The 12,698-nt window shown below is 45.1% G+C and overlaps 1 protein-coding gene across 7 annotated transcripts in view; it reads left to right on the top strand.

Annotated features, from left to right (window-relative positions):
* DLG2 (discs large MAGUK scaffold protein 2) overlaps positions 1-12,698 on the top strand; it is a gene marked incomplete at both ends in the record, with an annotated part of 1,055,326 nt that overhangs the window by 1,001,086 nt on the left and 41,542 nt on the right. For all 7 annotated transcript variants that reach the window (XM_083362102.1, XM_083362108.1, XM_083362107.1 and 4 more), the window contains one exon: positions 3,810-3,885. In XM_083362102.1, the coding sequence (XP_083218228.1) occupies positions 3,810-3,885 (76 nt within the window). The remainder of the gene's footprint in view (positions 1-3,809; positions 3,886-12,698) is intronic.

Here is a 12,698-nt window from a genome sequence, read left to right as displayed (position 1 = left end):
GAGGGAGGGAGGGAGGGAGGGAGGGAGGGAGGGAAGGGAGGGAGGGAGGGAGGGAAGGAAGGAAGGAAGGAAGGAAGGAAGGAAGGAAGGAAGGAAGGAAGGAAGGAAGGAAGGAAGGGGAGGGAGGGATACAGAATGCCTAAAGTGGCTGACCAGGGGGGTTAGTTTATTCCCAAATATCCCGGCATAACAAATTGAACTAAAATCCAGAAAAGCCAATTAATTCATTCGGCACCCTATCCTACCCTCACAACCCAGAAGTTTAACCCTATTCAGGCAATAGACTAAATCACAAATCATGCCGTACAACTTAAACCACAAACAGGCAAATCTCATTGTGGTGTGATTCCAATCTGAAGAAGGTTTTCTACTGAGAGCAGAAATTGATCGTAAAAGTGAGTCATGTCGCAAGGCTAGAGAGAGAGAGAGAAAGAAAAGGCAACTCAATATGAGCGTGTAATAATCATTAAAAGACTGAGTTTAGCTTTGACCTAATTATCTTTGCCCCAGAATATGCAGCGTTTCCTTTCTCCATTTAGGACTTCCAAATTTTCGTGCCCTTTCAATGTCTTTTCCCTTGCATCTTTTCCTACATGGACCTTCATCTTCTTAAAATTGAGAGTTTTGTATGGTTCAAAGATCACCCCCTGGATATGAAAGCTGCATTTCTGTGTGTGCATGCTGCTTTCTCAGAGGGGTGGGGGTTACAGGGGGGGAGATTTATTCCAAAGTTCAGCTGTAACTATAGTAACATGAGCTTGGTGTGTGCTGCAGCTGGCAATGTTAAAAACGGGCAGTTTTGAAACAGAAGTATATATTTTATTTCTTCTTGAAGATAATGTTCTCCAAGGCATTTTGTTCCACAATAATTAACTTGTGTAGTTTTCACACTTGTTCCCGTAGTCAAAAATAACTCCTCCTTATGTAACCTTTGGAAATTGTGTTTCTCCTGAAGTATATCTATCTTTGCTGCTTGGTGAATCTGTTGTGGGCTTACTCTTACAATGGTAGATCTAAAAACTTTGCTTTCTTAGTCACTTGTGAGATATCTCCTACCTATTTTGAATTCTAGATCTGTCAGCTGCCACCTTACTTGTGTTGCGTTTTGCTATCAAGTGATAACAGTCTGCCATGAAGTCTGGGGAGGGGGGGGAAATACTTGGGGGAAAGCGAAAGTAACTCCCTGAGATGCTGCTTCAAAGTCACCCAGCTGGGAGGAGAAGGCGGAGGTTGCATACCAACCTACGCTTGGCGTGACGCAACCGTTCTGAAAACATCTTGCTTCAACCTGATTAGTCATGGTGGGATCAGCAATGGGAGGCAATTAAGGGAGGGAAAAGTTGAACTTGGGGATTTGGGCGCGCGATTCTCCTTTCTAGCTCTGCACTACTGCAATGCACTTGAGTTCTAATAAAATTACTGTATTTTTCGGACCATAACACGCACCGGACCATAAGATGCACCCAGTTTTTAGAGCAGGAAAACAAGAAAAAAAATTATTTCTCCTTCTCTCTCTCTCCCTCTCTTTCTCTCTCTCTCTCTTTCTCTCCCTCCCTCTCCCATTGTCCCTTCCTTCCTTCCTTCCTTCCTTCCTTCCTTCCTTCCCTCCCTCTTTGTCCTTTCCTCTCTGCATTAGAGCAGTACCCGCGGAGGCGGCCCTGCAGCCCGGCTTTCTCTTGCAGAAAGCAAGCTGAAACGGAGTGAGGGAGATTGCCAGAAATGCGAATCGGCCGATCTCGCGCTCCTGCAAACTCCCTCGCTCGGTTTCAGCTTCCCTTGCTACAAGAGAAAGCAAGCTGAAACAGAGTGAGGGAGATTGCCAGAAATGCAAATCGGCCGATCTCGCGTTCCTGCAAACTCCCTCGCTCGGTTTCAGCTTCCCTTGCTACAAGAGAAAGCAAGCTGAAACGGAGTGAGGGAGATTGCCAGAAATGCGAATCGGCCGATCTCGCGCTCCTGCAAACTCCCTCGCTCGGTTTCAGCTTCCCTTGCTACAAGAGAAAGCAGGCTGAAACGAGGCAGATTGCAGCAGCGCGAGATCAGCCGATTCGCATTCCTGGCAATCTCCCTCACTCCGTTTCAGCCTGCTTTCTCTTGTAGCAAGGGAAGCTGAAACCGAGCGAGGGAGAGTGCAGGAGTGTGAGATCGGCGTTTCTCAGCACGTGCCGATTCGTGCTCCTGGCAATCTCCCTTGCTTTCCACTTGCGGAGGTTGGGGCTGGCCATACGGATCACCTTCGGACCATAAGACGCACCCTCGTTTTCCCCCCCACTTTTGGGGGAAAAAGTGCGTCTTATGGTCCGAAAAATACGGTATACCTTTTTCAAGAATTGGAGCCAAGGATTGTTTCTATTTAGAGCAGACCTGTCAAACTCGCAATGTCACATGACGTCGCGCAACATATCGGGACGGTTTTGCCATTGCCAGAAATGGGGTAGGCATGGCTTCCGCATGACGCATCTAGCCCGCGGGCCGGCAGTTTGACACCCCTGATTTAGAGGCTTAAGTGGTAACAGGTCTGACAAAATGTGTGTGATTCCCAGCCATTAAATAAGTGGGACCACTGGTTGACTAACTCTCTTATCTTTACCTTTTATTTTTATACATATTTTTATATTTTGTAAATTTATTTCCAAAGTAGTACAAAATCCAAAATGAAGGGTAGGGAAAAAAAAGAGCAACTTTAGAAAAAAGAAAAAAGTGTGCATAAAACAAAATATCGAAGATATATATAAAACATTCCTCGTTGGTTGAATACAGGTAGTCCTCAACTTACAACAGTTCATTTAGTGACCATTTGGAGTTACAACAGCACTGAAAAAAGTGACCTATGACTGTTTTTCACACTTACGACCATTGCTGCTTCCCAAAAGGTCAGTTGATCAAAATTCAGGCACTTGGCAACTGACTCGTATTTATGACGGTTGCAGGGTCCCCAGCTCACGTGATCCCCTTTTACGACCTTCTGCCAAGCAAAGTCAATGGGGAAGCCAGATTCACTTAACAACGGTGTTACTAACTTCACAACTGCAGCGATTCACTTAACGACTGTGGCAAGAAAGGTTGCAAAATGGGGCAAAACTCACTTAACAAATGCTTCACTTAACAACAGAAACTTTGTGGTCGTAACTCGAGAACTACTTGTACTGATGAATCTCTTTCAACAATACTTTTTCTAAAATTTTGGGGGGAGGTTTTAATCTCTGTGGCATTGTTGACTATTTAATTTTTTCCACCCTGATTATATGTCACCTAGCATTTGCATTTTCGTTTCTCTGGGAAGTTTAATATAAATGATGTCACCAAGAGAAATAGTAAGTCAAGGTAGTCCTTGACTTACAATTGGAACCAAGCCCAAAACCTCCGTCGCTAAGCAAGACAGCTGTTAAGTGAGTTTTGCCACAATTGTTAGGCAAATCACTTCGGCTGTTAAGTAAGTCGTGCAGCCGGTAAGTAAATCTGGCTTCTCCCATTGACTTTGCTGGGAGGATAACATGGTGATTAGATGACCCTGGGACAGTGCAACTGTCATAAGTACATGCCAGTTGCCAAGCATCTGAATTTTGATCACGTGACCACAGGGATGCCATAACGGTCGTAAGTGTGGGGGGAAAAAGCTACAAGTCACTTTTTAAAAATGCCGTTGTGATTTCAAACGGTCCCTAAATGAATTTTAAGTTGAAGACTACCTGTAATGAAAAAAATAGTTATATTTAATAATTATGAACACAGCTATAATGCTAACAATGGATTTCATACCTATTTCCATTTTCCTTTCTTCTTCTTTTTCCCCCCCTCTTTCTCTCCAGGGTGGAAAGGAAAGAGAAAGCACGCTTAAAAACAGTGAAGTTTAATTCCAAGCCGGGTGTGATCGATGCCAAAGGGGTATGTAGACACATGAATCTAACTGTTGGTTCACTCGACTCTTTTAATTACAGGTATTTTAAAATAGGCCAGGAAAGAAAGTGAGAATTTATCATACACTCAAGAAATACGAGGGGGGGGGAAATTTTATTAAGAGTGAAAGCACGGAAGGGTGTTTGGGTTTTTTTCAATGAAGAAAGCCATATTGTAAAATAATTAAACCTTTACTATCAAATCATGGAACTGCTCCTCAACACCTCAGTTGCTATTGCACAGTTCTCTCGTGCAAACACACACACACACACACACACACACACACACACACATGCTGAAACACACATTAAAGTTTTAATAAATAAGATTTGTGCTTTTGAGACAAGAATCCGAACAGTCAGCTCAGCCAACCAATCCGTTCACCTTTCCAAATTCTGCTCTGAAAAGATGAAATTCCTTGAGTTGTTTTGGCTTTGTGTGTGTGTGTGTGTGTGTGTGCGCGCATGTGTATCACACAAATCAACAGTGGGTCAGCTGCATCTGGACAGAATAATGTGTTCATGGGCAACCTAGTTACAACATTGTCATCTGGCATTGTTAAGAACGCTGAAAAAGAAACAGGAAGAAATCTAGACAGAAACAATCAGATCGTCCTTGACTTACGACCATTTGTAGTTCCGATGCTCAGGCCCCCACACTCACGGTCACATGACTGAACTTTGGGCGCTCGGCAAATTGGCTGTATTTATGGCCATGTGCAGGGGTTTGAAGTCATCTGACTCCAATTTACAACAGCTTTGCCCCAAACCCAGCATTTACTTCCAATTTATTTTCAACTACTGTAAAGCAAAGTGCTTTACAACCCACTATGTTTGCTTAACAAGCGCTGTGAAAAAGGTTGTAAAATTGGGTTGGTAACATTACCGATCCGTTTTATAACTGTAAAGAATTGTGACCTTAATGGGCAGACTCCATTACGGTCGTAAGGGTGAGCAGTACCTGTACTGATCTGAGAAGATAATAATAATCGGAACATAGCTGGAAGGGACCTTGGAGGTCTTCTAGTCCAACACTCTGCTCAAGCAGGAGACCCTATATCATTTCAGACAAGTAACTATCTAGTCTCTTCTTTAAAATCTCCAGTGATGGAGCACCCACAATTTCTGGAGGCAAGCTATTCCACTGGATAATTGTCCTCACTGTTAGGAAGTTTCTCCTTAATTCCAGGTTGCTTCTCTCTTTGATCAGTTTCCAACCATTGTTTCTCGTCTTTCCCTCTGGTGCTTTGGAGAACAGTTTGACACCCTCTTCTTTGTGGCAGCCCCTCAAATACTGGAATACTGCTATCATGTCACCCCTAGTCCTTCTTACCTTTAGACTAGCCAAACCCAAGTCCTGCAGCCGTTCTTCATATGTTTTAGTCTCCAGGCCTTTTATCATTTTAGTTGCTCTTCTCTGAATGTTTTCCAAAGCCTCAACATCTTTTGTGTAGTATGATGACCAAAATTGGCTGCAGTATTCCAGGTGTGGTCTCACTAGGGCTTTATAAAGCAGTACTAAAACTTCGCGTGATCTTGACTCTATGCCTCTGTTTATACAACCCAGGATTGTATTAGCTTTTTTGGCTGCTGTCGCACACTGCTGGCTCATGTTTAAGTGATCGTCCACTAGGACTCCAAAGTCCTTCTAACAGTCACTATTTAAGAGCCGGACTTTGCCTAAGGTGTACTTTGTTAGTAGCTTATCTCATAAACAGTAGCTGCTTGCAAGTCCCAGAAAGTAGAGATTCCAAACTTTGATTAATAAAAAAGATAACACTGCGAAGTCGTTCAGATTCTCGGCCTTACCCTAATCCTTACTGTAATCCTTGCATTAAAACTCCTCCTGAGATTCTTGCTGCCTTGATCATACCCTGCGGTCTAGTCTCCAAGGCTGGAGATCACTCGTGTCATATCCTGCCCCCCCCACCCCCATCCTTTATTTTTACGGCCCTGGCATTTGAAGGGACACCACACGGTTATTCATCGTGTTTTAATATCTGTGGGGTCCTGGATGGCTGTCTGAGCTTGGTTGCTTTTTGCAGACATTTCATGGTCACCCAGTTTTGGTCACCCCAAAAGATGTTGAGTGTCAGGACCCACCCCAATCCACATCTTAGGAAAATAAAGAACTCTTGTAGCCAGGTCTTGTCCAAAAGGAGTTTTTTACTAGGACATGATCGGTTGTGGAAATACAAGACAGGATCTGGCATTGTGTTACACTTTGATACTTTATAAAGAGTTCCTGGTTCAACCCCCTCCCCATTTGGTCAGACCCACATCAATTATACTTAGGTGTCAAACCCTTTCATGGGAAAGAGGGATCTTCCCGTGCCTTTATGTCTATTGCCTCCTTCCTTTTCAGATTCAAATGGAGATACAAACCAGATCTCCTTCTCCCTTGCCTCCCTTTGTTGTCCTCAGTTCAAAAGGTTTTCCCTGGTCTTTGAAGACAGCAGGCTGAATAAACATCTTCTCTTCTCCCCTCGGGAAAATGGCAGAATCCAGGGAGGGGTATAATATTTTAGACATACATTTATGAATGGGATATAAATGGATTCTGACATTGAGACTTTGGGGAGGAAAAAATGAAAAGAAGAGCAACTAATATGATTAAAGGTATGGAGACTAGAACATATGAAGAATAGTTGCAGCAATGAGGTACGGCCAATTTAGAGAAAAGAAGGACCAGGGAGGAGATCCAGTATTTGAGGGGCTGCCACAAAGAGGAGGGGGTCAATTTATTTTTCAAAGCACCAGAAGGCAGGACAAGAAACAACGGATGGAAACCGACCAAAGAGAGAAGCAACCTGGAATTAAAGGAGAAACTTCCTAACAGTGAGGACAATTAACCAGTGGAACAGCTTACCCCCCAGAAATCGTGGGTGCTCCATCACTGGAGGTTTTTAAGAAGAGACTGGACAGTCACTTGTCTGAAATGATATAGGGACTCCTGCTTGAGCAGGGGGTTGGACTAGATGACCTTCAAGGTCCCTTCCAGCTCTATTCTGATTGATAGGTAACATCATCAGTGAGGGTGAAGGTTCGTTCTTCGAGCCTGTGGATTGGTTTCCGAACATTTCGTTACCAGGCTAGGTAACATCTTCAGTGGAGTTTAGGAGATGTCATTGTCCGTGTTCTTCTGTTTATAAGTGCTTTGTGTGGTCAGTAGGTCTTGTGATGGTTGTCAACACTGCTAACATCAGATGTTTTGGCATTGACAACAAATGGAGATGCAACCATTTTGTTCTTTTTGCTTCTAGAGTCAGATGATGCTGGGGAGCGGGGAGGAATGTGCATGAGAGTCTAGCTAGACATAACAAACTGAACCTAGTGTGAGAACCAAGGTTATTGAAATAAGAGATGATAAAGAATTGGGCTGGTGAGCTGGAGGGGAAGCCCATGTTTCAAACTAATTGGGGAATGTGATTTATAACTGTTAACTGAAGGAGGGGAATTGTGCCTTGATACTATGTGCTCAGGGGAGGGGAACTCTGTTTTTGACCTCGATTGTCTTAGTGCAGATGCTATGCTACTCAAATAAAGATTCTTCAAGGTAAACAATGCCTCGAAGTTCTTTGAAGAGTTTCATCTGTTGGAACCATGACAGGTGAGGTCACGTCAGGTAAGGGTCCCATCAGGTGAAGGTCTTGGGACGGGTCTTGGGACCCCTCACAAGACCAAGACCCATCACAAGACCCTCACCTGACGGGACCTCACCATCACAAGACCTACTGAAAACTGACACTGACATCTCCTAACCTCCGCTGAAGATGTTGCCTAGCCTGGTAACGAAACATTCAGAAACCAACCCACGAGCTTGGAGAACAAACTTTGCTCCTCACCTTACGCCCAAGTTACAGATATTCGCCACTGTTGCTCACATCATCAGTGCTAGAAGCAGTAACGATTAACTCTAATCTGCATTTATAAGTAGAACCAGTGCTTTTTTTGTAAAAGAAAAAGGTGACGGAACTCACACATGTCATACAACCCGCCTTGCCTACCCTACAAGGTTCCATCCAAAAAAAGGTGCCGGAACTCCATTCTGGGCATTCTATGACAAAAAAGGCCCTGAGTAGAACTGATATGCAAACTGTATCATTGCTTTGCTAACCTAACCCGGGGAAGGCTGGAGGATAGGGGGGGGGGAATAATCATAATTGAGCTGGAAAAATGGGTTGGAGACGTAAGTAGATCTGCTGCCCTTTATTTTGACCTGCCTTCTTGAAGTTACAAAGAGCTCTAAGTCTTTCCCTGCTTGCCAGTTCTTCTCCGGCATTCAAGGACGGTGTTAGAGGGAGCATGCTACTGTTATAAAAGGATTCAGGAAATACCTCAGAGCATTCTTAAAACCTAACCATAACTCGTGACAACCTCTTTATGACCTCTACAAAAGTTCCATTCGTGTTTGTTTGTTTTTCAAGCGAGAAAAAAAAACAGTATTTATTTTCGAGATGCGTATCGCAGAGATTTTGACCAGGTTACCGTTCCCAAGCCTACATCTTTCTGCTGAAGGTCAGCAATACATAGTATTAGGTATTTAGTACATGGAAAAATAGAAAAAAAAGTAGAAAAATAGGGACCACTACGGTGGGAAGGTAACAGCGTTCCGTGCGCCTTTGGCGTCTAGTCATGCCGGCCACATGACCACGGAGACGTCCTCGGACAAGCGCTGGCTCTTCGGCTTTGAAACGGAGATGAGCACCGGCCCCTAGAGTCGGAAACGACTAGCACGCATGTGCGGGGGAACCTTTACCTTTACCTTTCTACATGGAACCTAGAATAATAGAGTTGGAAGGAACCTCAGAGGTCATCTAGTCCAACTCCCTGCTTAAGCAGGAGACCCTATACCAGTGGTGGCGAACCTATGGCATGGGTGCCAGAGGCGGCACTCAGAGACCTCTCTGTGGGCCCCCTTGCCAAGCCCCGGAGGTGGCAACTGTCTCTCTTCAACCAGCCTCCTGCTAATTTGCCGAGATCCCACATGGCCGGATGCATCCCGGCAAGGCTGGTTTCCCTCCCCCCCCATCCCGTCCCTCCTGGCCTCGCATGGTCTCCTTTTCCCAGGCACGACCCACTGCATCACCTCCTCAGCTGTCGGCCGACTATCCATCTTTGAACTGCTGGCCTGTCGAGGGGCCAGCAGGCTGTGGCTACTGACGGATACCGTTGGCCCCCATGTGCTCACTGGCCTCTCTGTGTGGGGGCCGATGGTGTCAGGCAGCAGCTGCTCCAGCCCTTGCCTTGCCCCATGGCAATGGCAACCCCACCCTGCCTCGCCTCACCCCACAGGATGAGTCTCCTGCCTACCGTCCCACCTGCCAGAGACCCCCTGGATCTCCCCCAACCCTGCCCAACCCCCACAGGTGTCCCTCCCCACGAGCGACATGGAGGTGACCACATCCACCTTGGTTGCTTCTGTCCTTGGTTAGTTTCCAACCATTGTTTCTTATCCTGCCCTTGGTATCTGGAAAACAGCTTGACACCCCACCCCACCCCCCGTCGTTTCTGTAGGAGCCCGTCAAATATTGGAACAATTCTATCATGTATTGGTCTCGTATATTTTGTTGGGATCATTCCTATAGGCGTGAAATTATTGTCATTGAAGCTTCTTGTTCTTTCCCAAAAGTTTGGGTTGGCCAGAGAAAGGATCTAAGAGCATCCAGCAATGGGTATATAAGTAGGTGGGAAAGGATGCATCCCCTATACAACGTAAGGCTAAAATAATCTCTTTCGATAGTATGTAATTAATGCATTGTTTAACCAATTGAAAATAAGCTATTTCATAAAATGGCAAAAGAAAATGGTTTTTTTTTTTACATTGTTGTGGCAGGCATTGTTCATAATAGTCGGGTAGAAAAGTCGAGCATCAGCAAATAAAACTTGCTAATTTGGTGGGCAACCACTAAATAATTTTCAAAGGAGTTTATTCTCCTGCCTTCTTCGTGTGGATTTTTTGTTTAGAACCAAAACACACACACACACACACACACAGAGAGAGAGAGAGAGAGAGAGAGAGAGAGAGAGAGAGAGGTGTTTCCATGGATGGATGGATGGATGGATGGATGGATGGATGGATGGATGGATGGATTGGCAGATGGAGATAGACAGATGGACAGACGGACAGACAGATGAGGCGTCCTTGGTGCTCTCTGAGCTTGGTTGTGTTCTTGCAGACGTTTCATTATCTAAACTAGATAACATCCTCAGTGGACTTTTGAGTTGACTGGGTGACCTTGGGCCAATCACTCTCTCTCAGCCCAACCCATCTCACTAGGTTGTTATTGTGGGGAAACTAAGAGGAGGGATATGTTGATTATTTGTAAAAATAATCAAAGGGGGGGGGGTTACAAATAAATAATACATAAGTACTTCTATCAGGTTAGATATGCCCATATATCAACAAAAGGCATCTTCGCATGATGAAGCAGATCCTTATGATGGCTCAAGGAATTCTGGGAGTTGAAGTCCACCGGTTGTAATAAAGGGGCCATAGTTGTCCACCCCTTTAAATAAGATATAAAGTGCTTTCAAACTGTAAACCACTCTGGCTGTCCAGTTTTGGTTGCTAAATGCCACCCATCCTAAATAACTATACTTGGTCTTCTAGGTAGAACAGCGGCGCCCCAAAGAATCAGGAATAAGATCCTGATTTAATGTAATAGAGAATGTTGTTGAAAAGTAAACCGTAAAAAAGTAAATCAGTGGGAAAGCCTGCCTCCAGAAGTTATGGGTGCTCCAATACTGGAGGCTTTTCAGAAGAGATTGGACAACCATTTATCTAAAATGGTCAGGGGGTTGGAGTAGAAGACCTCCAAGGTCCCTTCCAAGTCTGTTATCCTGTTAGTATGGAGCAACCTCCTCTAGTTTGTTGCCCTTCACTCTAGAATGAGCTGAACGCATCTGAAAGTAGGAGTATCCACGGGAGGAGGTTAAAAAAAAAAGAAAGAAATCAAGACGGCGGCTACAACCATGAGATGAAATCAACTCTTTGTTATGGTCCAATCCTGCCTGAACCATGAGATCATAGCCTCCCCTGCACGCACTCAAGTCAGAAGCACCGAGATGCTTCCAGATTGAAAGGATTAGCGGGTAACCTCACCGTTGGCCTGGGGACACCCAGTTGGGGGGGTCCTTTCCTGTTCCCAGCAGGAGCTGGAGTAATAATAATAATAATAATAGGAAGAAGAAGAAGAAGAAGAAGAAGAAGAAGAAGAAGAAGAAGAAGAAGAAGAAGAAGAAGAAGAAGAAGAAGAAGAAGAAGAAGAAGAAGAAGAAGTTGGAAGGGACCTTGGAGGTCATCTAGTCCAACCCCCTGCTAAGGCAGGAAACCCTATACCATTTCAGGCAAATGGCTGTCCAGTCTCTTCTTAAAAACTTCCAGTGTTGGAGCATTCACCACTTCTGGAGGCAGGTTGTTCCACTGGTTAGTTGTTCTAACTGTCAGGAAGTTTCTCCTTAGTTCTAGGTTGCTTCTCTCCTTGAGTAGTTTCCATCCGTTGCTTCTTGTCCACCTCATGCCGGCTCCTGGAACATGGGCTTGCTAACCTCCTTCCCAGCGTTCCAACCACTTCAGCCACCGTGCTCCATAGCCCCACCTGTTTTTACCTCTCCCTTGATCCCCTCAACATACAGCCCTGTCTGAAGACACAAAGTTGAGAGAGGCAGGCAGAGTGGGATGAAAAAGGTCAGAATCTTTCTGACCTTGGAGATTTCCTTTGGCACCCCCCTCCCCTAAATTTTAGCAGGTGCCCAGCCTTTAGACAAATGACATCTTAAATGCCCTTTTCTGGTCTGCAGTCAAAGCTGGAGGGGCTTGTTCTTTCTTGAGGCTAACAATACCTCACAGGAGCCAGACTCTGACGAGAATTTAATTACCCTTTAATTTTGTAAATTCTTCTTTCTGGCATCTAAGGGCCGAAGGGCTATCGATCTTATCCCCTCCGGTGTGGTGTGGTGATATTTTGCAAAGAGCATTGTGAGGGAGCCAGGCTGCTCCCCCCCTCCGCTTGTTGCTTTTAATCTTGGGGTCCAGCGTGCTGGAAAAGGTCGTCGTTAGGCTGCAGGCAAAATTTAATGTATTTTAAATAACAGTTCCGTGTAAGAAGGAAAAAGAGAGCCGCTATGGCCTCATTTATCTATGGAGGGCTTGAGCATTTATTTGATGGACAATCTGGTGCTTTTGTGACCCCGGGATCAAGAATCCAGCACAGTTCTAAAGACCATGATTTAGATTACATTGCTGAAGAGCAATTTTCTGCTTGCTCAACAGCCTCTTTTATCTTCTCCCTGTCTTGAGATGCGGCCTTCTTGTTTGTTTGTTTGTTTGTTTGAGGCTTGCAGAATTGAACCTTCATCATTTCTGCTGTTCTTTAGCCAGTCAGAAGCCAGGAAATACAAAGGCCGCTTTGAGCCTACCATTAGGAGAACTTAAGTGTAGATGTAAGCAATCTCCTGCCAAACTTTTAAACTAGGGGTCCCCCAATCTCTAGGTCCGTGGCCCAGTACTGTTGGGAAGCGGTCCCTGCGAGCATACACATGCACACAGCCGCATTTGCACAAGAGGCACATGTGCAAAACCATCCCCTCGCCTCCCCCCACCCTGTCCCTGACACTGCCAGTCTGCAGAGCAGGAAAGGTTTGGGACGGTTGGTTTGAACTTCTCTACTGGCTTCAAAAAGGGACGCGGTGGCTCAGTGGGTTAGGACGCTGAGCTTGTCGATCAGAAGATCTGCAGTTTGGCGGGTCGAATCCCGAGTGCCGCGTAACAGAGTGAGCGCCTGTTACTCATCCCAGCTT

Source organism: Vipera ursinii (assembly GCF_947247035.1).
Source record: "Vipera ursinii genome assembly, chromosome: 4".
Taxonomy (NCBI): domain Eukaryota; kingdom Metazoa; phylum Chordata; class Lepidosauria; order Squamata; family Viperidae; genus Vipera; species Vipera ursinii.
The sequence above is the reverse complement of the archived record's forward strand: the minus strand, read 5'-3'. Positions and strand labels throughout refer to the sequence as shown.